Genomic DNA, 27657 nt, shown 5'->3' on the forward strand with positions numbered 1-27657 from the left:
GTCCACAATGTCCTGACCACTGCGGCCAAAGGAAGTTTTAAATCCAGCGTAACTCCCGGAACTTGCTCTTCTACAAAACTGTCTCAGCTATTTTGGGTCCTTTCTGCTTCAAAATGAACTTAAAAATCAGCCCGTGTGTTTCCACCGACAGGCCTGCTGGGGTTTTGGTAGGGCTGCACGGAATCTGTCGATGAACATCGGGCGATACGGAATGTCCGACCCGTGACGCCGGGCTGTCCCCTCTTCCTCTCCGTGGTGGCGTGTGCGCCACAGCGAACAGGTCCCACACATACACTCACTTTGCTGTGTCTACACTGTACTCTTTTTGCTGTTACCCTGAATGAAACTGCTTAATTCTGTTCTCAGATTGTGTGTGAGACCAACATTGGTTTGTGGTACTGATTTGTGCTGAAATGGTTTTTTAGTTCTCATTTTGTTTTTCTGTCAAGCTATCTATGAAGAAAGCCGGTTTTACTTCCTTTTTGGGGGTGGAGGGGCACGGGGAGAGGAGGGGGAGAGAGAGTCTTTTTTTTTTTTTTTTTAAATTTTATTTATTTGACAGACAGAGATCACAAGTAGGCAGAGAGGCAGGCAGAGAAGAGGGGGAAGCAGGCTCCCGGCGGAGCAGAGAGCCCGATGCGGGGCTTGATCCCAGGACCCAGGGACCATGACCCGAGCCGAAGGCAGAGGCTTTAACCCACTGAGCCACCCAGGCGCCCCGGGAGAGAGAATCTAAGTGGGCTCTACACCCGGCATGGAGCCCACCGTGGGGCTTGCACTTACGACCCTGAGGCCATGACCTGAGCCGGAACCAGGAGTCGGAGATACCTGGCCAACTGAGCCTCCCCGGCACCCACAGTTTTCCTTCTTTCACTTTTCTTTTCCAACCTGGACGTTTTTCTTTCCTTTCCTGCCTCCTGCCTCACTGCACTAGCTAGAAACCACGGTCACGTGCCTCTGACATAGGCAGGCAGCATTTAACCTTCCCCAGGGGGCCGGCAGCTCTGACGTGCTGTGCGTGTCTGCTCTCAGGGCGAGAAAGTTCCCTCCTGTTCTAGTTTCCAGAGGGTTTTCACCCCAAATGGGTAGGAGACGCTTAGATGCGCCAGAGCTGCACTCGCTTTTTCCTTTCTCCTCCGCCTCGAGGAGACGACGTGCGGGCCTGTTCTCTCCACGGTCAGCGCCGCGCGCCGTGCGCACATTCTCAGATGTGACATGAACTGTGCACTCGTGGGGTAGGTGCTGCCTAGCTGCCGGATCCAGGCTGCTAATATACTGAGGATTTTTGATCTTTGTTCCTGAGGGATATTAATTTATGAGTTTCTTGTGTTATTTTTGTATCAGGCTAATAGTGACCTTTGAGGAGAGAAATCTTCTCCTCACTCAGCTGCAGCTGGAACTCCTACACAGGGTATGTTTTTAAGGCTTAAATACTATTCTGGGAAAAATACTCATTTCATAATATTTAGAAAACAAAGAAGAACAATGAAGAAAAGTCACTTGTAATTTTGTTAATTATAAATGATTATTACGATTTTATGAAAATGAAGTGACTTTAATATTTTTTTCTGATTTTTAATTTTTTAAAAAAGATTTTATTTATTTATTTGACAGATCGCAAGTAGGCAGAGAGGCAGGCAGAGAGAGGGGGAAGCAGGCTCCCCGCCGAGCAGAGAGCCCGATGTGGGGCTCAATCCTAGGACTCTGAGACCATGACCTGAGCGGAAGGCAGTGGCTTACCCCTCTGAGCCACCCAGGCGCCCCTTCATTATTAGTTGTTTTAAAGCAGGCTCCACGCCCAGTGTGGTGCTCAACTCATGACCCTGAGAAATCAGGAGCATCATGCTCCGCTGAGGGACACCACCAGGTGCCCCAGCACTGGAATGACTGTAGTTCTCCTGGCCTTGAAAATTGAATTATGCAGCGTGTCCCAGATGGTAAGCACAGGGAGTGGACACTGCGTAGCAGCGAAGGGCCTCACACCTGCGACCGTGCAACTCCTGCTTGGTCCTACCAGACCCCAGCCACGGAGACGTGGTTTCACACGCACTCACTGTATCGTCACGTTTACTTAAGAATATGTCTACATTTTCTAAGATATCTAAAACATTTTTAATATTATATTTTGTTATTTATTTATTTATTTATTTATTAAAGATTTTACTCATTTTATTTGACAGACAGAGATCACAAGTAGGCAGAGAGGCAGGCAGAGAGAGAGGAAGCAGGCTCCCCACAGAGCAGAGAGCCCGATGCAGGGCTCGATCCCAGGACCCTGGGATCATGACCTGAGCCGAAGGCAGAGGCTTAACCCACTGAGCCACCCAGGCGCCCCTATACTTTGTCTTTTAAAAGTAATCTCTATTCCCAAGGTGGGGCTTGAACCCATACCCGAGATCAGGAGTCACATGTTCCTCCAACGGAACCAGCCAGGAGTGCTGCTACATAAAATGCTTCAGGGGTGGGGCGCCTGGGGGGCTCAGTGGGTTAAAGCCTCTGCCTTCCGCTCGGGTCATGATCCCAAGGGTCCGAGGATTGAGCCCCACGTTGGGCTCTCTGCTTGGCAGGGAGCCGGCTTCCTCCTCTCTCTGCTCTGCCTGCCTACTTGTGATCTCTGTCAAATAAATAAATAAAATCTTAAAAAAAAAAAAAGATAAAATGCTTCAGGGGTGCCTGGTGGCTCAGTCAGTTCAGTGACGGACTCTTGGTTTCAGCCTGGGTCATGATCACGGAGGCCTAGGATCGAGCCCTGCGTCAAGCCCCACATCCGGCTCTGTACTCAGCATAGAGTCTGCTTGGCCCCTCTGTCTGCTCCTTCCATACTTGTGCTCTCACACTCTCTTGCAGGTAAATAAACAAACAAACAAACAAATAAATAAATAAAATCTTCGGGAGAAAATAATAAAAAAATAAAAGACTTTAAAATGTCTGTGTGCACAATAACATGAAGAATCAGTGGCTCACGGGGTGCGAGGTACCAAGGAGGGCATGTACTGCACGGAGCACTGGCTGTGGGCATGAACAACGGATCTTGGAACTTACAATTAAAGTTGAATTAAGAAAAAAAGAATCCACGGCTCACAACTACAGATTTTCATATGTGTTTAAGATCTGGAGTTTCCTACAGATGAGAAAAAAGAATGAAGGGCTGAAGGTACCCTCGGCCAAGCTCCAGAAGGCTCGCCATCCCCTCGGTGCTCACCCTGCTTGCCGCACTCTCCGCGAGCCCTACCCGTCCTGATCCTACCCCTGAAGTCTTCACATCCTTTATAAGCAATTTAACTTCTGGGCTTCTCTCATTTAAAAAAAAGGAAAAAAAAAGTACACGTATAAATAAACAAAAAACTATTTATTACAGTGGAAGGTTAAATAAATCATATATACCTATTTAATCTCAATAACTAGTTGTAAGAAGAGTAACAGCTTAGAGATACATATATGTGTGTGTGTGTATATATGTACACATATTTTTATTTATTTATTTTTAAGGAGACAGAAGTTTACTGAACACCCCACACCCCTTAAGGGCGGACAGGACAGCAGAGGAGAGGCTGTCTGCTGGAAAGAGCTTATTTTTATTTTTGATGCTACAAAGACAATGTATACTATAAATTATGTATTGCCACAAACTAGAATAGACTGAAATTCCACTAAAGTTACAGTGATTGTTTTAAGGACTTTTTTTTCTCTCTTCATGTTCCTAAGTGTATATGTGGTTAATTTAAAAAACTTACAAATGCCCAAAAGATACGCCAGGTCCGGCTCTGAACAATCTCTCTCTGACGACTCATGTCACTAAGCATGTTGCTATGCGTTAACTGGCCGTTTACGTATCTTCTTTCTGAATTTCATTTTCCTGAAGGACAGAAACTTTTAAGTTTAACTTAATAAAAAGGAGGTCCAATTTTTTTGTTTATTCTTTTTAATTGTTAGTGTTTTTTGTTCTGTTTTGGGTTTTGGGCAGGGCGTTAGCAAGCACTGTTTTAAAAGCGGAAGACTTGAACCCATACCCAAGATCAGGAGTCACATGTTCTTCCAACGGAACCAGCCAGGAGTGCTGCTACTTAAAATGTTTCAGGGGTGGGGTGCCTGGAGGGCTCAGTGGGTTAAAGCCTCTGCCTTCGGCTCAGGTCATGATCTCAGGGTCCTGGGATCGAGTCCCGCATCGGGCTCTCTGCTCAGCAGGGAGCCTGCTTCCCTCTCTCTCTCTGCCTGCCTCTGCGCCTAGCTGTGATCTCTATCAAATAAATAAATAAAATCTTTAAAAAAAAAAAAAGCGGAAGACTAGAAGCGATCCAACGCCTTCGTGGAGACTTAAGAAAACATGGTGGGAAGAGAAACCGCAAGATGCAGAATCATACGCAACAATGAGGACAGGAAGAAGCGATCCTGCAGTTGTGTGTAAAGATATACAGAACCAAAGAGCAGCTACTTGCTGGGGGGCAGGCGGAGGCAGAACAGGCCGGCTGGGGGTTCACGGGGCCCTCGTGCTGGGCTCCAGACTGTGTGACTGAATCACCGAACAGAAAGCAAATGGAGAGTCCATTTGGAAATACCATCTGTGACGTTTTCAGGAATAAGCCAGCAGCAGTGGCAACTTACCTGAATAGTTTGTAAACGATTTGAGGTCGTCCAGACTTATGGGGACCTGTGCACCAGAAATCAGTACCTGAAAGACAAGTTCGATTCGTAAAATGTGAGGCAGCCTGCCAGGCGGCTCCTCCGAGTTTCGTGGCAGCGGAGGTCCGGGGGGGCACGGCCGGCCTACCTGGATCTCCTGCTGGTCGAACATCCGCAGCCACTCCAGGTTCACCACGTTGGCCAGACCCTGTCTGAAGGCCAGGCAGTGCTGGCGGATCTGCCTGTTCAGCCTGTAGTCGGCCACGAGGTGGATGTACGCAATCCTGTTGGCACTCGTCACAGGGATGTCTTTGCCACCAAATTTCAGTTCAACCACCTAGAAAGAGTAAAACAAGGGTCTGGAAATTCTAAGTAGGACTCGAGCAAAACGAAACCAAGAAACACTTCCTTCAGAGAAACCCGCTAGCACGGCTTTGCACACGGGCAGCGGAGTAAAAGGCCGTGCGGCTGGTGACAGGCCAGCCTGCGTCGGCGCAAGGACGCCCCGCTGATGGGACCCTCCACAGCCGGGCGTCTTAGTCTGCCTTTCGGAGCGTCAGCCACCAATGCAACAGGTGATGATGGCAACTCTGTGGTAATCGGGTGCCTGGGTGGCTCAGTCAGTTGGGTGTCCAACTCCTGATTTCGGCTCAGGTCATGATCTCAGAGTCGTGAGCCTGAGCCCCACATCAGGCTCTGTGCTCAGCGGGGGGGGGTCTGCCTGAGACTCTCCCTCTCCCTCTGCCCCCACCCCCAACATACAGGTGCACGTTCTCCTTCTCTAAAACGAATAACTGAAAATTAAAATAGGGCGCCTGGCTGACCCCATCGTCAAGCCTCTGCCTTCAGCTCAGGTCAAGGTCCCAGGTCCTGGGATCGAGCCCCGCATCAGGCTCTCTGCTCTGCAGGGAGCCTGCTTCCCCCTCTCCCGCTCCCCCTGCTTGTGTTCCCTCTCTCGCTGTGTCTCCGTCAAATAAATAAGTAAAATCTTAAAAAAAAAAAAAAGTTAAATTATGAATCACAAAGGGCCAAGATACGAACCGAAAAATGAACTCATGTCAAAAGGGATTCATTCTGGAGAAAATACAACCTAAGGAATGAAGGTTGTAGGGGAATCGTAAGTCATAGTGGTACAAACAGAACATTCTTCTCTTTGTGTCTCTGTCATACAGTTATCACTATGAAGTACTTCATTCTTTCATTCTTTTTATAAAAGATTCTTATTTATTTATTTACAGAGAAAGAGACAGATACAGGCAGGCGGAGGGAGAAGCAGACTCCCCACCAAGCAGGGAGCCTGATACGGGGCTCGATCCCAGCACCCCAAGATCATGACCTGAGCCAAAGGCAGACACTTGACGACTGAGCCACCCTTGGGCCCCTCATTATTTTTACTATTTTTAAAGATTTTATGTTTAACTTATCTCTACACCAACGTGGGACTCGACCTGACAACCCAAGATGAAGTGTCGCAGGCTCCACTGACTGAGGGGCCAGGGCCCCTCAGGTACAGCAGACAGGACTCAAGAGGACAGCAGTCCATTAGCGATGACGGGCTGTCACTCAGATGGCCCACCCCCGGGACGGCCGTCCGTCCTCACTGGGCCTTGCTCACGCAGTGTGTCGGGGGCACAGATCTGGGTGCCGAGGTGGCACTGCCGGGGTGTCAGCAGGAAGCCCACGCAGAAGCCAGGGCCGGACCCGGACGCTGGCTGTCCCCGCCGCTGTGACAGGGACACCTGCAACCCCCACCCGTCCCGGGAATGGCTTTCATCATTAATAAAACGGTGGTATTTCTGCTTGGTCTACCCGGGGTCTGTGGTTTGTGAGCTCGTGTGAACCAAAGGGGACGGAAAAGCCATCGCAGAGGTGTCAGCCTAACTCCCAAGAATGCACCATTTTCCCGTTTGCTGCTTCTCAGACGCACGTGGAGGAGGCCGCCTGTGCTGAACAGAGACAGCAAGTGAAGACGGCGTTCCGGTGGGCGGCGAAGCTCGGGGTGAGCACAGAGGGCCGCCCAGACTGTGGGTCACGGAAGCCGCCAGCACGTCCTCCTCGCGGTTCCGCCTGAACGAGGACAGCACCTCCGGCTCCGGGCAACGGCCTGCCCCGGGCAACGGCCTGCCCCGGGCAACGGCCTCTTGGCCAGTTTCCGCACCACTTCCCATGGAGGCCCCGTCGCAGAGGAGCTTTCCTGAAATCATCTTCGCCCACGGCTGCCTGGCTACCTCGCGCCACGGACACGACAAGGCTTCGACGCGTGGGCTTCTTCCCCCGGTGCTCCCCCTGCTCGCTGGTGCTTCTGGTCTGGGCTGGAGCCAGAGGCCCAGTAAAGGCTCTGAATCCACACCTCCTCTCACTTCCCCACTCCGGGGAGACCGTGATGCATCCCATGCTTGCTGTCCGTGCACTACCTGGGCCCCCCGAGCCTGCAGTGCTGCTTTCCTGCAACTACCAGCCCTTACTCCAAGCGCACCAACAACGCGTACCAAATGAGCGGATAGTGAGTGATTCAAAGACAACTGTCAGGTAAAGGACCCCCAAAGCCCCAGACCCCCTGCCTTATCAGATGGCAAGGCTGTTTCCAGGGATGGCAAGGGGACAGCGTGTCGGCATCTCCGCTCCTGTCTCGGCGACGCTGGAACAGCGACTCAAGTCTCACACTGTGTTGGACCGGTCCTGGGGTTCCAGGGTGAAGGTGTACTTACATCTCTCAGTATGAACCAGCAGCTCCTCTCCTGCGCTGCGCTCCCCGCCCCTCCTGAGTGCGGCTGGGTAGCACTGGGGGGCACACGGGCGCCCCACAGGCTCCCCACCCAAGTGCGCCCGCTTCATCCTCGGGGCCCCGTCCACGCCCTCTGGAAGGGCAGACGAGCTGCTGCGACCAGCCCAGGCTCACGCGGCACGGCGGCAGAACCAGGCCCTGAACGAGGTCTCGTGCCTCAAGTTCATGCTCTGGGCGCAGCGACACTGAGGGACCACCTTAAACCCTGAGCCCTTTCCTTAGCAGAGACACGTGCACAAACTCGTGGTCTAAAATTTCACATGCGTTTTTAGGCAGGCTAACAGCTGTACTGATTTCCCCAAAGAAAGCAAGTTGGGGAGAAACCCTAGTATTTCTGAAAGGAAAATTAACGTGACCTACCAACATAACGGGGTATTTGCATGTTAGAACTCTCTAAGTCACGGTATTTCATGCACTTAAACCCGTACAGAGGACTGTTTCTGTATCTGCCGTTGCAGAAATACAGAAGGTGTCCCCCATAGATCAGCTGCTTTCCAGAGACTTTCTCAGTTTCCCTGCTGGACCCTTCAGTGCAATTAACCCCGTGCGCGGCCACCCACAATCTCTTTATTCAGCGGGAGCTTCTGCGAACGACTGAAACATCGTCACTTCGCACTTCTGCTTCTAACCGGTTCCAGTGCTACCCGAGCTGCTCTAATGGACGCTTAGGTGGGCGACGTCTCACTGTCACCGTCTATCCTCAAAGGAAAATGGGAAACACTCCCGCCAGCCGAGGCCGTGGACATGGCACTATAGAACCGTCTGGCGCTTTTACTTCATTGGTGAACCACGCCAGCGGGCGGACCGAGACGGGGACCGGCGGCCTCCCTCCCGGCGTGGTCATGGTGTCCTCACGCCGCGACACACAAGTCTGATTGCGCAGAGCGGAACTTCAGCTGTCTCGGATGGCAGGCGTGGGAACAGACGCAGCTCAGTGAGCCGTAACCAGGACGGGGCTCTGTCCTCCCCGTTCTCATCTCCTCTCCCGGCGCCAAGGTCCGCGCTCCAGGATGCCCACAGGTGTCCGGTAAGACGGGAGCAGGCCGCCAAGGTGGTGTCATTTCCCTTATTTCCACGTAGGATCTAATCCACACCTATTTCTTAAATAGGTGGCTTTTTGTTGTTGTTTTTGAAGGTTTTACTTATTTGAGAGACAGCGTGAGCTCATGCACGGTGCGGGGGAGGGGGAGGGCAGAGGGAGAAGAGGGAGAGCCCCAAGCAGACCCCCTGCCGAGCACAGAGCCCCTGACGTGGGGCTCGATCTCACGACCCCGAGATCATGACCTGAGCCGAAATCAGTAGGACGCTTCACCGACCGAGCCTCCCCGGACCCCACTAAATAAGTAGCTGTTTAAAGGCCAAGAAACAGACTAAAACTCAAGTGCCACGAAGGCAGGCAGAACACCCAGAACACCCAGAGTTTAGAACAAGGACGCGTAAACCTGACTATGCTTCTCGTCCCAGCTCCCGAAGACGTCCCTGCTGCGGGGCCAAGCGACGGTTTGGCAGTCCCAGGATCGAATCTCAGCTTCCTGGGAAGGGAGGCTCAGGGGTTGTCTTTTTTCTTTTCTTTTTAAAGGATTCTATTTTTTTTAAGTGATCTCTAGATCCAACATGGGGCTCGAGCCCACACCCCCAGATCAAGAGTCACACATTCCTCTGCCCCATCCAGGGGGGCGGCCCTCGGGTGTTTCCTGGTTCCTCATGTCCCGCCGGCTCTGAAATGCAGTGTTTAGACTGCTGTACCCCGAGGAACTGAAATCCTGCAAACCAGGATTTGGAATCAAACACTGGTTCTCCTTCCGTGTCTGTCCCTGCTCTTTCTAAAGCCCAAGGCCTCTAACCACTGTTCTCCACGACGGCAGGAGAACGCGACTTGCTGGCGTCCGTCCACCTTCTCTTGCATGCCCCTAAGCTTAGCTGCTTCTTCTTTTTCCTTTTTTTTTTTTAAGAAGATTTTATTTATTTGACAGACAGAGAACACAAGCAGGCAGAGAGGCAGGCAGAGAGAGAGGAGGAAGCAGGCTCCCCACCGAGCACAGAGCCCGATGCAGGGCTCGATCCCAGGACCCTGAGATCACGACCTAAGCTAAAGGCATAGGCTTTAACCCACTGAGCCACCCAGGCGCCCCTTGAGTACAGTTTTGATATGAAGTTACTTTTAAGGTTGCAAAGCTGATGACCTTTGAAAGCCTGAATTAAAAACCAGCAAAAGAAATTTACAAAGATCAATGGTAACAAGCGTTCTGTAGTTAAAACAGAACTACTTGATTCAGAGATTACTCATCTACAGAAGAATGGCAGAAAAGCTGCTTCTCCCTACAAAACAGATCTATTTGTCTAAAAACCAAAAATTAGAGAAGCACATTGGCCACTTTAAAATCTGGTAAAACGAGACATAACAAGTATGACTTCAAAGGTCCTCCAACAATCCGGTTTGTTGCACACGTTAAAAAAGGTTTTGGGGGGCGCCTGGGTGGCTCAGTGGTTAAGCCGCTGCCTTCGGCTCAGGTCATGATCTCAGGGTCCTGGGATCGAGTCCCACATCGGGCTCTCTGCTCAGCAGGGAGCCTGCTTCCTCCTCTCTCTCTCTGCCTGCCTCTCTGCCTACTTGTGATTTCTCTCTGTCAAATAAATAAATAAAATCTTTAAAAAAAAAAAAAAAAAAAAAAAAAGGTTTTGGGAGGGCTCCTGGGTGGCTCAGTGGGTTAAGCCACTGCCTTCGGCTCAGGTCATGATCTCAGGGTCCTGGGATCGAGCCCAGAATCGGGCTCTCTGCTCAGCAGGGAGCCTGCTTCCCCTTCTTTCCCTGCCTGCCTCTCTGCCTACTTGTGATCTCTGTCTGTCAAATAAGTAAATAAAAATCTTAAATAAAAAAAAAAAAGGTTTTGGGAGAAGATATTTGCAAATGACAGTACAGACAAAAGGTTGATATCCAGGATCTATAATGAACTCCTCAGATTCAGCACACACAAAACAGACAATCATATCAAACAATGTGCAGAAGATATGAACAGACACTTCTCCAATGAAGACATACAAACGGCTATCAGACACATGAAAAAATGTTCATCATCATGAGCCATCAGGGAGATTCAAATTAAAACCACATTGAGATACCACCTTACACCAGTTAGAATGGCCCAAATTAGCAAGACAGGAAACAACATGTGTTGGAGAGGATGTGGAGAAAGGGGAACCCTCTTACACTGTTGGTGGGAACGCAGGTTGGTGCAGCCACTTTGGAGAACAGTGTGGAGATTCCTCAAGAAATTAAAAATAGAGCTTCCCTATGACCCTGCAATTGCACTCCTGGGTATTTACCCCAAAGATACAGATGTAGTGAAAAGAAGGGCCATCTGTACCCCAATGTTCATAGCAGCAATGGCCACGGTCGCCAAACCGTGGAAAGAATCAAGATGCCCTTCAACGGATGAATGGATAAGGAAGATGTGGTCCATATACACTGTGGAGTATGATGCCTCCATCAGAAACAACTTTTGTAGCAAAATGGACGGGACTGGAAGAGATTATGCTGAGTGAAATAAGTCAAGCAGAGAGAGTCAATTATCATATGGTTTCACTTATTTGTGGAGCATAACAAATAGCATGGAGGACAGGGGGAGTTAGAGAGAAGGGGGTTGGGGTAAATTGGAAGGGGAGGTGAACCATGAGAGACTATGGACTCTGAGAAACAATCTGAGAGGTCTGAAGTGGCGTGGGGGGGGGTGGTGGTCGGGGAACCAGGTGGTGGGTATTAGAGAGGGCACAGATTGCATGGAGCATTGCGTGTGGTGAAAAAATAATGAATACTGTTATGCTGAAAATAAAAAAATTTAAAAAAAGGTTTTGCAAATTATGGGAACATCTGAACGTACGCTAATGTACACAAAAAGTACGCCGAATGCCCCCCCGCCGACCGCTCATTTTAGCAAGTCCCACCTGGTGGCCAGTCTAGCCCATCTCTACCTCCCCCCCCGGCCCCGATCTCCCCACGCTGTGAGGAGACCCCGGGTGTCAGTGATCCCTCCACGCTGAGCACGTGGCATGAGAACGTCCCTAGCGCACTCTGCCTAACAGCTAAAACGTGGAAATGACCCCAATGTCCGTCCACGGAGAGACCGGATCCCCACGCGACGGGGCGCCGCTCAGCTGCCAGAGGGGCGAGCACGGGCTCCTGGGGACACAGCAGCCACCAAGGGCCCTGCCGCAGGGTTCCTGTCCGCACCGCACCTGGGGTAGCCGAGCGTGCGCAGAGCCGGCAGGTCGTGCTCACCGCCGCGGGGTGGGACGGGCCTGCTCCCGCGCACCGGCTTCTCTGCGGAGAGACCATCCTGGCTGCAGAGCTCAGGAGGGCGGCGCACCCAGAGCGGGCCGACCCGCCGTCCTCAGAAGCGTGATTTGGTGGAATGCAAATCCGGCCCCGACAGTGCTGTCATCTAGAAAAATCAGTTTCAATCTCTAACATGTAGGGGTTTTTTTGTTTGTTTTTTGTTTTTTTAAGAAGAATAAAGACATGGGCACCTCAGTGGCTCCAATAGTTAAGTGTCTGCCTTGGGCTCTGGTCACGATCTCAGGGCTCTGGGATCGAGCCCCATGTCGGGCTCCCTGCTCGGCCGGGAGTCTGCTTCTCCCTCTCCCTCCGCTGCTCCCTGTGCTCATGTTGTTTCTTCCTCTCAAATGAATAAATAAAGTATTTTTTAAAAAGGGGGCACATGGGTGGCTCAGTTGTTGGGTGTCTGCCTTCGGCTCAGGTCGTGATTCCAGGGTCCTGGGACTGAGCCCCGCATTGGGCTCCCTGCTCAGCAGGGAGCCTGCTTCTCCCTCTCCCGCTCCCCCTGCTTGTGTTCCTTCTCTCGCTGTGGCTCTCCCTGTCAAACAGGTAGACAAAATCTTTAAAAAAAAAAAAAAAAAAAGATAAAGACAGTAAGACCAACCAGATTGATCACGCAGGCCAGCAGTCGGCGTCAGAGCACCCGAGGTCCACTGAGAATGGGCCAGGAACAGAGGTGCACAGGGACCCTTGCGGCTCCTGTCGAGAAGGGGCTACCCCCATCCCCAGGGCCAAGAGCCCGACGAGCAGCAGCCCCGGGAAGGGAACCCCAGAGCACTGGGGCCGTGGCCCGGGCGCCTCCAGCCCCCCACGCCCCATGTTGAGCCCTCCGGGCACTGGACAGCTCCAGAGCACTTCCACACGGGAGGACACCCGCCGCCCGGCGGGAACAGCAGCGGCATCACAACAGGCCCCTCACCTGCGCCTCCCCCAGGTCGTTGTTGACCACGGTGAAGTTCAGCCCCAGCTCCTCTACGTCGCCTTCGTAGCTCTTGAGGAAAAGCAGATTCTTGTACACTTCGGGGTCGAGCGAGGCCAGATGATGGATGTCCACATCTGCGCTGGTGCCAAGCAGTTTGGACAGGAAGAAGCCGGCAAAGGGCAGTTCCACCAGCATGTTTTCATACAGCGCCTGCAAACGAGAGCGTGGAGCGTGGTCAGCGTCGGAGGAGCTCCTCTCTCAGCCTGCCCGAGAAGCCACCCACCCCGAGATTGCGCGGAACCCGGATGGACCGCAGACACGCTCCTCACCATGCCCGCGATGGCGGGCGTGGACACTGGCGGAGACCCTCTGCACGCGAGGCTGGGCTGGCCACCTGGTGCGTATGTGAGGGCATCGCACGTGCTAACGTGGACGCCGAGCGCACTTCGGGGTGCCTCGCAGAGCGTGCACGCCCGTGGACACTCCAGAGCCACATCGCCCATGCGGCCACAGAGGGGCATGTGTTCCTGCAGACGCTTCGCAGGCATCGGGGGCTCTGAGGGCTGCTCAGCGAAGCCCCTTGCCGGGGGCTGGGAACGACAGCTCAGCACCTTGGAGCTCCGCGGGCTGGAAGTCTAACTCCGGGTGGCAGCAGGCACATCCCCTTGGCAGGCCTCCTTGTCTGATGCTGCTGACGGTACCCCATGGCCCCTGGCTTTTAGCTGAGTCACTCGAAACTCGGCCTTTCCGAGAGGCTGTGTCTTCCCTGGGTGCGCGTCTGCATCTCCCCACTTCTCTCACAGAGACCAGTCGCTGGCTCTGGGGAGCCCCTCTTAACCCGGTGTGACTCACAGGAAAGGTTCACTGGCAAATAACATCAGGGTCACAGGTATGGGGGATTAGGATGGAACCCCATCTTTTTGGGCGTCACAATTCAACCCACGACCACAGGCTGGACCGGCTCGGTGGCTGCTCCTCCACTCAGCCTTTGTAGCAACGAAGGAAGACAGTGTGGGCACGAGTGAGGGCAGCTGTGCCAGGGCTGGACCGCGCCTAATTCTCAATGTCAAGAAATACTATTCTTCAGACTTTTTCAGCCCCCAGGAGGAAAATCATTCTCAGCACCCTGACCACACAACCGGGCAGGCCGGACGCGGCCCACGGCGGCAGTTGGCCCCGCCCCGCCCCGCCTGGAGACGAAGGGACCCGGCCCTGGGCTCACAGGGCTCCCGGGGCCCTTGTGCGGCCACGGTGGGTGAGCGTGTGGCGGAAAAACCCAGACGCCCTGACGGAGGACTTCTCCACTCGGAGTTACTGCCCACCGTTCTGCTGAAGGGCCACGTGCATAACTGTCTTTTTACTTGTGTATGTTAAAGCATACACACACACATACCATAGACTAAATAAAATGTACAACCTCTAAGAGTACAGCCTGACGAACTACCTGGTTGTGCCCGTGCAGCGGCCACTTGGGTGAAGATACAGAGCACCTCCCCTCCCCCAACTCCCCATGAGAGCTCCCTCCTGTCCCTCACGTCAACCCCCTTCTGTGGCCCCCCCCACCCCCAAAACCCCCTCCAAGGGCATCAGACAGCCCTGTCTGCCTCCTCACTACGTAAGGCTGTTCACTCTTCCACATGAGGCCATGCGGCATCTCCAGCCCTGGGCCTGCTGATGGACGTGGGGGTTGCGTCCCCTCTGGGGCTAGGGTAAAGAAAGCTGCTGGACCATCAGTGCGAGGCTTCCTGTGGGTCTGCGCTCTGCTTCTCTCAGGAGAGACTGAAGACCTGCTAACCCCAGGGGAGTGCCAGGCATGTGGTGTGTTCAGCTGCATCTGGAAAGGACACGCTGTTTTCCAAGCACAACCATGTCCCACCATGACCAGCAATGCAGGAAGCTTCCAGCTGGTCCAGACCCTTGCTGATGATCAGTGTTGTCAGCCTTTTTAAAGTTGAGTTATGGGGCGCCTGGGGGGCTCAGTGGGTTAAGCCTCTGCCTTCGGCTCGGGTCATGATCTCAGGGTCCCGGCATGGAGCCCCGCATCGGGTTCTCTGCTCAGCAGGGAGCCTGCCTCCTCCTCTCTCTCTGCCTGCCTCTCTACCTACTTGTGATCTCTATCTGTGTCAAATAAAATCTTTAATAAAAAAAAAAATATCGGGGCACCTGGGTGGCTCAGTGGGTTAAGCCTCTGCCTTCGGCTCAGGTCATGATCCCAGGGTCCTGGGATCGAGCCCCATGTCGGGCTCTCTGCTCTGCGGGGAGCCTGCTTCCTCCTCTCTCTCTGCCTGCCTCTCTGCCTGCTTGTGATCTCTGTCAGATCAATAAAGAAAAAATCTTAAAAAAAAAAAATCGTTGAGTTATCCTGGTTTGTATGAGGGGGTGTCTCACTATGGTTTCAATCTGCATTTCCCGGATGACCGGTGGTGCTAGATAAATTCAGTGATTATTACTACATTCATCTCCAGATTCTCTGTCCACGGGCTGGGGGTCAAGGGATGCAGGTCTTCCAACATGATGGCAGATTCATCTTGCGTGGTAAATACGCCTATGGCCTAAAGCTGTAAAAATGCAGCAAGGGATCAGAAGTGGGTTGTAAAGTTTTCAGAAACATTCTGATCATTTTCTTCTACATAGGATGGACTTGGAAGCCCTGACGAGTCTCGTCAAATATGTTCTTTTTTTTTTTGTTTTTTTTTTAAAGATTTTTATTTATTTATTTGACAGAGAGAGATCACAAGTAGATGGAGAGGCAGGCAGAGAGAGAGAGAGGGGGAAGCAGGCTCTCCACTGAGCAGAGAGCCCGATGCGGGACTCGATCCCAGGACTCCGAGATCATGACCCGAGCCGAAGGCAGCGGCTTAACCCACTGAGCCACCCAGGCGCCCACGTCAAATATGTTCTGATGTACCCAAGCTACCACGTGCCGAAGCCAGCTCCAGGCCAGGGGCCGCGCTCAGCACACACCAGCTGTCTCCCCTCCATCTGGCCTATCTGGAAGGTCTCCTAAGCAGAAAGCAAGAGTCCCTCTTCTACAGAAGTCGAGGGGAAATCTGGATTTCCAAGCCCACGGCCCTTTCTGCTGGAATAAGTGTGGTCTGCAGATGGGAGAATGGCAGGGTGCGCGGACTCGCCGCCCCCGCGCGGTAGCTGGGGTGCTGGGGGCAGAGCCTGAGGCACACATTCTCATCTGGGGAACAGCGGGGGCCCCGCTGCAGGAAGTACTCAGGGAGCTGTGCCGCAGACGTATGCGAAGATCTTCTCTAAGTCACCGCTGAAAGACCCAAGTATCACCAGGCCAGGAACGCGGCCCCCAGCACGCTGCCACAAAGCCAAACTGTCATCCCTGGGGTGGTCATTCAGCGGTTCGCCTGACCCTGTCCGCACACACGAGAGCTGAGCCATGAGGCTCTGGAGACGCAGCTCCTGGGGGCAGGGGCTCCAGCCCTCCGAGCCACCAGCCCTGCGCCACCCTTGGAGTTGGGCCTGGGAGCCTTGCCCTGGTGATGGGGACTCAGCTAGGTCACGTCCCTGTGTGCCCTTTCCGCACGGGCAACCGGCGGTGGGGGCACCAGGCTGTACACCCCCGAGCCTTAACACGCCGAGAAATGGACCCTCACGCAGGGGCTTCCCGGACCCTCCTATGCCCCCGGGAATGCTCAGGTTCACCTTGAGTGAGACCCACACTTTCAAGTCCCTCCCACTCTCAGGACGGGAGGGAACCAGAAAAGAGCCCTTAAACATGGTCTTGCACTGGCTCTCGCCACGGAACGCTGCTGGCACCCAGTGTGGATGAGCCCTTCTCCCCGAGGTGAACGCCCCAAGGATGCCGGGTTCACTCTCTGTTAACTACGTACTTCATGGTGCCCCCCGGCCCTTCGGACTCAGATGTTCTCTGTCTGCCAGGGAAACCGAACTGTTACGTCCCTGGGCTTCTATTTCTGATCTGAAGACGGATGGGCACCCAGTTAGTTCTGAAAATGCGGCAGAACAGGACTTGTGAGTGAGAGAATGGGCAACACGGCGGCGGCCAGCACTTAACTTGTCCACTGGTAACGCCAAGAAGGAGTTGTTTTGAGAAACCGCAGTTTGCTCGAGTTAAGAACAGCCACCGCTATAGCCGGCAGCACTTAGGAATCCCGTTATTTCCAAATGAGCGATGGCCTCAAAGCCAAGAAGAAGGTTCTGTCCCAGCCGTCATGATTGATTCCAGGTGTTGAAGAGAAGCGTCATCCGGGCAGCGGACGTTAAAGTAAACCGGGAGCGTAAATCACGGGACGCTCGATACGTGAGGTCATTGTTTGCCACTTGCGCATCAGTAACAATAAACCAGGGAAATCCGTTAAATAGATCCGAGCTACCTGAATTTTAAACAGAAATCCCACTGTGACTCATAAAATGTAAATGCCTAGGTGCAATTTTTTACATAAGGCAGGTTTAGACCTTTAGAGCATTTAATATACAAGCACTAATAAATGATAGCACTAAGAACTCTGATTGCATCAGCTAAATGGATTATAAATTAAATTTCCATAATGTATGCAACTTAGATACAAATGTAAGCATAAATCAAGGTATTTTCTAAACACAGGTTAATTATACAATTTCAAAACTGCCTATTTTTTATGCAAAATAATCCACTTAGCATTTTTCACCCTGGCCTTGGTTCTCAGCCGGCTGAACCACAGCTGTTCCAGAAGCTCATCAATCACGACTTGTCACGGAAAGAATCGCAATAGGTATATGGAAAAAACCTGTAACGTATTTTTCAACTGTCTGTCTTTTATGAGTGTTTATAGCTAGAAATTGTGCCAAAATGATTTGAAATAAAAAGGATTAATTACAGTAGAAGCCTTTTAATATAAGTGAGTGCAGTCGCAATGCGGTTAATGCAAGCCGTGGCACTGCCTGGAGAGTGAGTGGGAGCCGCGCGGGAGGCCACTTCTGTTTGCTGCCAAAGAACTTCAGTAATTTACTACATTAAGAATCAATAAAAAAATAATGCTTTTCAAATGCGTCTCTATCAATCTTCAGGTAGTTCTAAAGCGAACATTTATAACTTAATCTAAAAACTATATGAGTTGTCTTGTGTTAAAGTCACCCTAACTGAGCAAAAGATGGTAATTTTAATTATTTCAGATCATGCTAACCTTGGAGTTTAAACAAATAAAAGAAGAAATGTACAGAAGGTCGTGGGCTGGTAGTGATGCGCTACGTAACAGCTGTTCTTCCACAAGAACCACCGAGCAGGAAACGCGGTCTCCGTGTGGGACTGCTGTGGTTTTCAGGACCATAAACCCCCACAGGGCAGAAAACACCCCTCATCCCTAAGGCCCGAGTCTACATACAACATGCGGCAACCCAGTCACTCGAGAGACATCTATTAAGTGACAACTATGGGCTAGGGACTACTTTCCACCTTTGGATTCCACAACCGTGAATTTGTTTACAGAAACCCATTTCTTCTCTTCCGAGACACTTCAGGTTGTGCAGAACGATGTGTGTCACGCTCCATTCAAACCCCTGGGTCTTCACAACCCTACCCCAGAGGTCTTCCCACACTGCTCACAGCTCTCGTCAGCACAGTGGCGGTGCTGCCCAATGCTCAGTTCTGCGCTATGGGGCCGGGGCCGGTTATCCCCATGTCTCTCCTGCACGCTGTCACCACCTAAGACAGCGAGGCAGCCCCTCCAGCTCCACACTCCCTTACACTCTTGGACATCCTACAGTAGTTCTAGAAATAGGGACTCTGGGACACCTGGGTGGGTCATGGAAGCATTCATCTGCTTTCGGCTCAGGTCACGATCCCAGGGTCCTGCGACGAGCGCTGTATCGGCTCCTTGCTCAGGGGGGAGCTGCTTCTCCCTCCGCCTGCTGCTCCCCGGGCTTGCTTTTTTTTTAAAGATTTTATTTATTTATTTCACTCAGAGAGAAAGATCACAAGTAGAGCAGCAGGCAGAGAGAGGGGAGAAGCAGACTCCCCACCAAGCAGAGAGCCCAACTCGGGGCTCGATCCAGGACCTTGAGATCATGACTTGAGCCGAAGGCAGAGGCTTAACCTAGTGAGCCACCCAGGAGCCCCTCCCTGGGCTTGTCTTGCCCTCTCTCTCCCTAATAGACAGATAGATAAATAAATGAAATCTTAAAAAACAGAAACAAAACATGGGGCGCCTGGGTGGTTCAGTGGGTTAAGCCTCTACCTTTAGCTCAGGTCATGGTCCCAGGATCCTGGGATCGAGCCCTGCATTGGGCTCATCTGTTCCAGAGGGAACCTGTTCCTTCCTCTCTCTCTGCCTGCCTCTCTGCCTACCTGTGGTCTCTGTCAAGTAAATAAATAAAATCTTACAAAAAAAAAAAAAAAAAGAAAGAAACAGAAACAAAACAAAACAAAACCAACCCAGAACCAAAAACCCCGAAACAGTGACTCTGCCCATTCACGATTCAGCAAATGTTGGAGCAGGGGCCAGTGGCTCTGGTGTTCAGAGAAAAGGCATCACGGAAACCCTGAGGTTCAAGGCAGGGTGCTGGCACGGCCCTCCGCTTCCCTGCAGAGGCTCCCAAGTGGCCTTGAGCGGAGCGCCTGGGCCCTGCCCATGGCCCGAGAGCCCTTCTCTGAGAGCGGCCCTCCGGTGCCTCCCGTCACACCAGCAGCACAGGGCGCTGAGCGGGGGCTCCTCGGGCCACACCAGCCACTCAGGCCGGAAGAAAAGCCTTCCCCGAGGACAGGTCTTCTCTTGCTCAGGCCAACCGCTGGTGTGCACTTGATGCTTCGGCAGCTTTAGTTTATGAAACCGTCCTCTTTCAGAAACCCACAGGGGACCCTGGCGGGTGGGGCGTGAAGGTCCAGTTCTCAGATCCTGTCTTCCTCGCCGGACAGCCCGAGACGGAGCCCCGTCGCGGGGTGCGCGGGCGGAGCCGAGCGCCGAGGCTTCCCTGCCGCGTGTGTCTCACCGCTTTCCTGGCTCCGCCCGCTCTGCCCACAGAGGCATTTCTGGAAGACCAGGAGCCAAAAGGTTCGCCAACGTAACCCACCACGAGAGGGGACTACCTGGGAGATGTAGGACAGTCGTTACGTCCCTGCCTCTGAAAGAGTTAACAGGAGTTGAGGAAACCACGGAGGCTCCGTTAAAGGACCCCACGTGGCAGAACATCTTCACTAGCGAAAAGGAAACTTTTCTCAGGTTCGAAGATTTTTTTACCGCACAGGATAGTAAAATACAGACGGAAACCCGCCACCCTCCCTCTCTTGAAATTCGAGGATACGGACGTCCCTCCAGGATAAGTAACGTCGCTGTGGCCGGGTGCTGAGAACCTCTACAGGCTGGGGACACACAGCGCGGCTACAGCTCCTCCGGCCGAAACCACCCGCAGACGCCCAGCCCACGCTACCCCTCCGACACGTTCCGGCTCGGGCAAAATCGCGGCATCGCACTCAGCTCTCCTGAGACAGGACTCACACGCCGGACAACCCACTCCTTTAGAGTGAAAACCCAACGGCTCTCACTCTTACACAACCATCAGCACAATCAACTTCCGCACACTTCCCTCGCCCGCAGAAGAAACACTTCCGTCGCCGTGGGCCTCCTTTGTCGCACCTTCCCAGCCTGCGACGATCACGATCGACTTTCTCACCGCACAGATTCCCTCTCTGGACATTCCAGACGGACGGACCCCGGCGGCGGTCTCTGTGATTCGCGCTCGTCCCGGAGCCCGTTCTGCACCGGTGTCCCCGCGGCCGTCAGGACTCCCTCCTTCCCGCGGCCACGCTGTCGCCAGTGGTGTGGACGCACCGAGTCCGTTCGGGCAGATGACGGACATTTGACCCATTTCTCCGCGTGGCTTTCACAGAGAAAGCCGCCATGAGTACGTTGCGCCTGAACACAGGCTGGCCTGGCCCGGAAGGCAGGTCGGTGTGACCTGGCCCGACCGCCCGTGTCCCGAGGGGCCGCACTGACGAGCGCGCGGCTTCCCCGCGTCCTGGCCAGCACCGGGTGCCTCCTTCCGACCTCGTGGGCACGAGGTGGTCTTGCGCTGCGGTTTAGGTGTGCGTTTTCCTGATGACTAATGATGGTGAGCACGTTTTCACGTGTTTGCTGCTCACTCGCTTACCTTCCCTGGAGAAATGTCCATCCGGGTCCTTGGCCAACTCTAAACTTAGACTGTCTGGATCCTGGAGTCCCTTCTCTACCCCAGTCCAAGTCTCGTATCAGACACGGATGCGAAGACTTTCAGTTTCTGGATGGTGTTCTTTAGAGCAAAAAGTTTCTGATGAAGTCCAACCTATTTTTTTCTTTTTGTGTTTCTGGTTTCGTTTCTAAGAAAAAGGATTATTCCCGATAATACTGCAATAGTTAGCACTGTTTGCAGGGTGGGCTGTGCTAGGCTTCTTTTTTTTTTTTTTTAAAAGACTTGTTGGGGGGCACCTGGGTGGCTCAGTGGATTAAGCCGCTGCCTTCGGCTCAGGTCATGATCTCAGTGTCCTGGCATCGAGCCCCGCATCGGGCTCTTTGCTCAGCGGGAGCCTGCTTCTCTCTCTCTCTCTGCCTGACTCTCCGCCTACTTGTGATTTCTCTCTCTGTCAAATAAATAAATAAAATTAAAAAAAAAAAAAAAATAAAAAAATAAAATAAAAGACTTGTTGGGCACCTGGGTGGCTTTGTAGTTTAGGCATCTGCCTTTGGCTCAGGTCATGATCCCAGGGTCCTGGGACTGACTTGAACCCCACATTGAAGCAGCGGGAAGCCTGCTTCTCCTCCCTCTGCTGCTACTCCCCCCACCTATACTCTCTCTCTGTCAAATAAATAAATAAAATCTTAAAAAATAAATAAAAATCTGTTTACTTACCAGAGAGAGGGAGAGCAGGTGCGCAGGGGAGAGGCCGAGGGAGAAAAGTAGACTCAACGCCCGCCGCCCTGTCCCTGGCTTTGACTCTCAGCGGCTGGGCTCCTGCGTCCCTCCCATGGCTGCCAGCCCCTGCCCTTGATCCTGACTCAGGGCCGCCTCCTGCACACTCCGACCCTGACTTTGACCCAGTGGCCGCCTCCCATCCGCTCTCCTGTGACTTTCTGTCTCTCTGCCCTGCTGTCCTCCGTCCCACCCAGGCACCCAGTCTTCAGGCCTGTCCTGAGTGTCCCTCCCCGATCTGGTTTCAAACACCCCACACCCGGACTCCTTCCTGCCCAGTGTACGCGGCCCCCACCGCTAACCACAACACCACACCTCGTCTTGCCGCCTTCTTGTTTCTGCCCTCAGGTCCTCATGACCAGCCTCCTCTCCACAGCCCAGATTTAAAGGTTCACGGCCATGATCACATCTTGTGCCCTCGACTCCCCTGTACCCAGCTCACCGGCAAACACCGCCCACCCCGGGTTCAACCTACCGCCACTCCTGCGTCAGTGCCCCCCACAATGATGCCGCTGCCGGACTGACGTGGGCTTTACGTTATTTTTGTTTTTTTACTGTTCCTGCTGCACAAATGAAGACCAGAGATGAGCAGCAGACTTTAAAGCAGGACCAGCAAGCCCGGGTTTCTAATTTTGTTTGTTTGTTTGTTTGTTTTTTAAGATTTATTTATTTATTTGACAGAGATCACAAGCAGGCAGAGAGGCAGGCGGAGAGAGAGGAGGAAGCAGGCTCCCTGCCGAGCAGAGAGCCCCATGCGGGGCTTGATCCCAGGACCCTGAGATCATGACCCGAGCCGAAGGCAGACGCCCAACAACTGAGCCCCTCAGGCGGCCCTGTGTTTCTAATTTTCACGGTGACGACTCAGCATGGCTTAGAGAAAGGAAAATGGCCTCAATATAATGATACTGATCTGCACTTAATCAGCAACAAATTTATGAGAAGGGACAGCTTAACAGTGAGCAGGCTCTATACTTGACTCAGGAGAAGAAAGAATTTTGCTAAGTATCTCAGAGGGGCTAAAGCTACAGCAATAATTTTAGGTTGTGGAATCAACTGAATTCTGGAACATATGTGTGATTTTTACCACACATCTAACTTACTTGTTTTTATTTCCCATTCAGTTTTGAAGAAATAAAATGAACGTAGACAGAACGCCACGGCCCTGGCGGACGGGAGGGAGAGTGCAGAGAGGGGAGCCCTTCGCTGCTGAAGGGGCAGACTGGAGACCGTGGGTGTCAGCAGCCGTGAGGGCCAGCCCGGTCCTCAGAAGGGGCAGGAGTCCAACAAAGGGACCACTTTTAAGATATGATGGTCTTTGATTTTTCTGCTTCCAAAACAAGCTGAAGGTCAAGGAGAGCAAACTCATAATGAACCATCCACTGTGGGGAACGGGGAGACGCAGGGAAAGCTCCAGACTCGTTTGTGAAATTTGCTGACATCAAAGTAAAAAAAGTCTCAACATTGATTGGAAGGCTTGGGCTAAGCACAGAATGATCAACTATTTGCTGAATATTATGTTTAAAAAAATCTAGGGGAAAAGATATATTAACTTTAGAGACAAGAGCACTTAGTCCGATGACAATCAGAGGAAGAAGCTCAATTACACTGACCCTTAATGAGTCGGAGAGTTCAAAACAAGATATTATAAAAGAGAAGCTTTGCCATTTAAGACCAGCGGAACTTAAATCACCAGTACTCACTTCAATCTACACTTTTAAAGGCTCAGCAAATTCAATGAGCGTTTTACAAAAGGACTCCAATGATATTCAAGAATAAATTTTCCCAGGTCTCAAAAATGCCAGGATAAACTGTTCACTGTTACACTCTCTGCTACTTTACGTGTGCACTGTATGCTACTGAAACACGAAATTATAAACCACACGGAAGTTTCAGGGTCTTCTAATTAAAAATTGGAAATACATGACCAAGATATTATCAAATAATCTGATTTATAGGCATCCTGCTCCAATTAAATCAATATTCTGAAGCAAGGGGGGGAAAGCCATTTTCAAATAGAATTCAAATATGATAAAAGAGCTCCTTCAATAAATTCCTGAACTTAATTGGCTTAAATGGACCTAGGTGCTTCTATCTGTAAAAAAAAAAGTTCAAGATGACATTACCACATCCTTGAGCTGTTTATTTATTCCCTGTCTGAATCCTGATTTACAGGCGATAAAACGCAATCACGACCCACACCAGAAGCAGGAATCATCTGCTAATGGAACTTCTAATTGAGAAGTGACCAGTGACATGAGGTAATTCTTTCCATGTAGGATTGCTCTTCCAGACCTCTGTGCACTTCATCACAGTAAACAATCACTAACATATGCATTAAAGAAAATTTAAATACATTATGACCCAATAAATATCATAATCAATCAATACACAATTTTCTTCCCCTAGGATTTAACGTGCAGACACCACACTATTAGGGAAAGACCGTTAGGCTCACTTAGATAGGGACAATTTTTAACATGCTGGTACAAAGTTTAACCATTTGTAATCAAATAATAATCAGATGTTTTAGGAACTAGTATTCCCTTAGGAATTTACAGTAAACTATCTAAGTAAAATCTTAAATACGTAAAACTAAATGGTCTACCATCCTCATAGAACTAGAGTTTCGTTACTGGTTCTATCTAACCGTCACCATTTTATTAATCAATTAATTATTTATTTAAAAAATATTTTATTTATTTATTTGACTGACAGAGATCACAAGCAGGCAGAGAGGCAGGCAGAGAGAGAGGTGGAAGCAGGCTCTCTGCTGAGCAGAGAGCCCGATGCCGGACTCGATCCCAAGACCCGGAGAAGATGACCCAAGCTGAAGGCAGATGCCTAACCCACTGAGCCACCCAGGCGCCCCTAACCTTCACTATTTTAAAGAGCATCACTGAGATACAATTTACACTAACTTCACTTCTGGGAGGAAGGTGTAGGTCCCTAATTCTCCCTAGAGCCTGGTGCATAACGCAGAGGAGAGGAGTAAGAGTGCTCTGCTGTCGGCTCTGGAGCTCCAGGCCCCGCAAGGACACCGCTTCCTCACAGCGTCTGCACCTGGGAACATCGTGCCCATAAACAGGAAAAAAAGTTTATCCTCGCCAGACTTACAGAACTAATGGGCAGAAAACTTCAGCAAACCAGGACCATCTAATTATCTCGTCTCTGTGTTAATCAAGATTGGACAATTTGTACATTTGGAAAAAAAAAATAATAGCAAATTTTAGTAAGATTTAACTCATGCAAATAAAATCACTTCCCCTATTGTCCGTAACCACACTGTGAGAACCACTAAATTCAGGGGGTACTTGGGGGGCAGCCGGCCAGCTCAGTCAGTGCAGCATGCCACTACTCATCTCGGGGTCAAGAGTTCCAGCCCCATGGGGGGGGGGGTAAGAGATTAATTAAATAAATAAATAATAAATACTTAAAAGATTTAGGGAGTATCTCAGTTTAGTCTAGCAAAATAAAGGCTCACCATTATTATTTTAAAATTTAATTTCATTACTATTAATTTAGGAGATTCTCAGGCTCACCTTAATAGAAAGAACTAGTATATCATTTCAAAGATTTTCATGAAATGGGTTATAAAATATTATCGTCCGGGGAGAGCTGAAGCTGGGTCCCGGGGACCACTGCCAGAGAGAGACGGTATCTCACAGAGACGGATACCAAAGCCAGCACACGGCTTCAGGTGGGAGAGGCAGGTTATACCTTCGAATGAATTAAAGTAGAAAATAGTCTGTTTGACAGTTATGTTAAAGAATTTAACAGCAGGTCAATGTCTGAAATTTGTCTCTGATGATAAAGAGAGACTAAAGAAACATATGTACATAATGGTGAGGTTAAGTCAGAGCCCATTTCTAAACTTGACAACACCGAGAACCTGTATTATTAAAGTAGCAACATTCGGAATCGGAACAAATGAACAGTGACTGGGCTGCTAACCGCTGGCCTCGGAGATAAAAAGAAAGGGTATGACTTTTCCACTGAGGACCTCCTGGGTCCCCTCCACCATCCCGAGCTCCATTACCATCTGTCATTAATGAACACAGGCACAGCACTGACGACATAGGTACAGTAATTACCACAGTGCCATGCCGGCACATGGCTGGACAGATCACTGAAACAGAACTGAAAGTTCAGAAAAAACCCTTACACTCATTGTCAACGGACTCCTGACAAGGGAACTGGGTTGGTCTTCCCCAACCAATGGTGCTGGGACGACTGGACAGCCACACACGCAGCACCAAGTGGGACCCCTACCTCACACCATCTACAAAAATTAACGAAAAATGATACGTAACTGGAAAGAGAGAAGCTTATCTGGGCCCTAAAACTGAAAAATAAAATCCTAAATCATACCATAAAAAAATTAAGTCAAAATGGATTAAAGACCTAAATATAAGAAATAAAAGTACCAGGCTCAGAATGATACACACAGGTGTAATTTTAGGACCCTGGGTTGAACCGTGCAACCAGGGTTTCTTAGATAAGTCTGCAGAAGCTCAGGCAACAGAAGAAAAATACATGCATTAAGACGTCCTTAAAATTAAACACTCTGGAGCTCAAAGGCCGCTGTCAAGAAAGCAAGAGACACCCCACAGAATGGGAGAAAATACTTGCAAATCATCATGAGGATGAGAAGGGACTCGAAACGTGGACATATAAAGGACTTAATAGAAGACACACCGCTGAAGACACGGAGGACCGACTCAAGGGGACCTTTCTCCACAGAAAGATGCCCGGCACCGCGAGTCCTCCAGGAGCTCAAAAGCACAATGAGATATGATTTCACACCCACGAGGATGGTTCTGATAAAAACACAAAAATAAACAAGTCAAGTAAGTAAAATAAAGAGATTAAGCAGACAGTGTTAAGTGTCGCCATGGCGTGGAGGAGCCGGAGCCCGCTCACACTGCTGACGCCCAGAGTGGGCTGCGGACAGGCAGAACCACCGATTCAGCACTCCCAGTCCGTGGCGCAGAGTTCTCTCGCCTGAGAGAGACGCACACATCTGTGCACACAAACACTCCATAGACGGTCCCGGCTCATGATGGTTTCTCTCGGGACTTTTCAACCTTAAATGATGTGAAAGCGACACTGTGAGTTCAGGACGTGGACCTCTTGCTGGGCTAGCGCTTCGAGTCGGACCCTCCCTGATGATGCCGGCCGGTGGCCGCAGCTCCCAGCAGCCGTGCGATCACGAGGGTCAACGGTCGGCAGGGTGGGAACTGGGTGCGCCCCCACCGCCCGCCCGTCCGTCCCTTTCAGGACAGCGTTCCGTGCAGTCCAGGAGCGACTCGACACCCTACTGTCACACAGGCTTCGTGTTTCCTGACTGCGTACCTGCGGGCTCGCGGGAGCGCTCTGGGCGCACTTCAGGTGGGCCACGCTCTGCGGTGACCTTGGCGAGGGGAGGTGTGGGACATGCATTCTCAACATCTGATATCCTCAATTTACGATGGGTTTTTATCGGGATGTCACCCCGTCCTAAGTCAGGGAGGACCGGGACACAAATGCTCACAGCAGCACGATTCCCAACAGCCGAAGCGGGAGCACCCGCATGTCCCCTGTCGGATGGGCGCGTAAACCACACGTCTTCCACCCACACAGCGGAGCACCAGCCAGCTCGAAGGAAGAAGTCCTGACACAGGCTACGGCATCGGGAACCTTGGAAACATTCTGTGAAGAAACCAGTCACCAGCGGCCGTGTGTTGCAGGAGCCCACTTCTGTGAAACATCCAGAGCAGACAGATGCATAGACAGCACATGAGTGGGAGCCCAGGGCCGGTGGGGGCAGCCTGGCGGGGGGCTGCTTGTGCACGAGAGCTCACCTGTTCACAACACAGCCACTGTTCTCCAAGTACACGGCGGCGACGGCAGCACACCTCCCTGAACCTGTCAGAAACCATGGAATGGCCCACTCTAAAAGGCTCAAGTTCTACATCGAAATCTAATGATGTACCGTCTGCTGACGAACATAACATTTTAAAAAGGGCTGATGGATGCCTGGGTGGCTCAGTCGGTTAAGGGTCATGATCCTGGCATCCTGGGATCGAGTCCCATGTCGGGCTCCTTGATCGTTGGGGA

The 27657-nt window shown here is 51.4% G+C and overlaps 1 protein-coding gene across 2 annotated transcripts in view; it reads right to left on the minus strand.

Annotated features, from left to right (window-relative positions):
* UBE3C (ubiquitin protein ligase E3C) overlaps positions 1–27657 on the minus strand; it is a 112482-nt gene that overhangs the window by 12543 nt on the left and 72282 nt on the right. For both annotated transcript variants that reach the window (XM_082692926.1, XM_082692927.1), the window contains exons 19-21: positions 12658–12870; positions 4769–4957; positions 4603–4669 (exon numbers count right to left, since the gene is read on the minus strand). In XM_082692926.1, coding sequence (XP_082549052.1) covers positions 4603–4669; positions 4769–4957; positions 12658–12870 — 469 coding nt within the window. The remainder of the gene's footprint in view (positions 1–4602; positions 4670–4768; positions 4958–12657; positions 12871–27657) is intronic.

Source organism: Mustela nivalis, assembly GCF_964662115.1.
Source record: "Mustela nivalis genome assembly, chromosome: 12".
NCBI lineage: Eukaryota > Metazoa > Chordata > Mammalia > Carnivora > Mustelidae > Mustela > Mustela nivalis.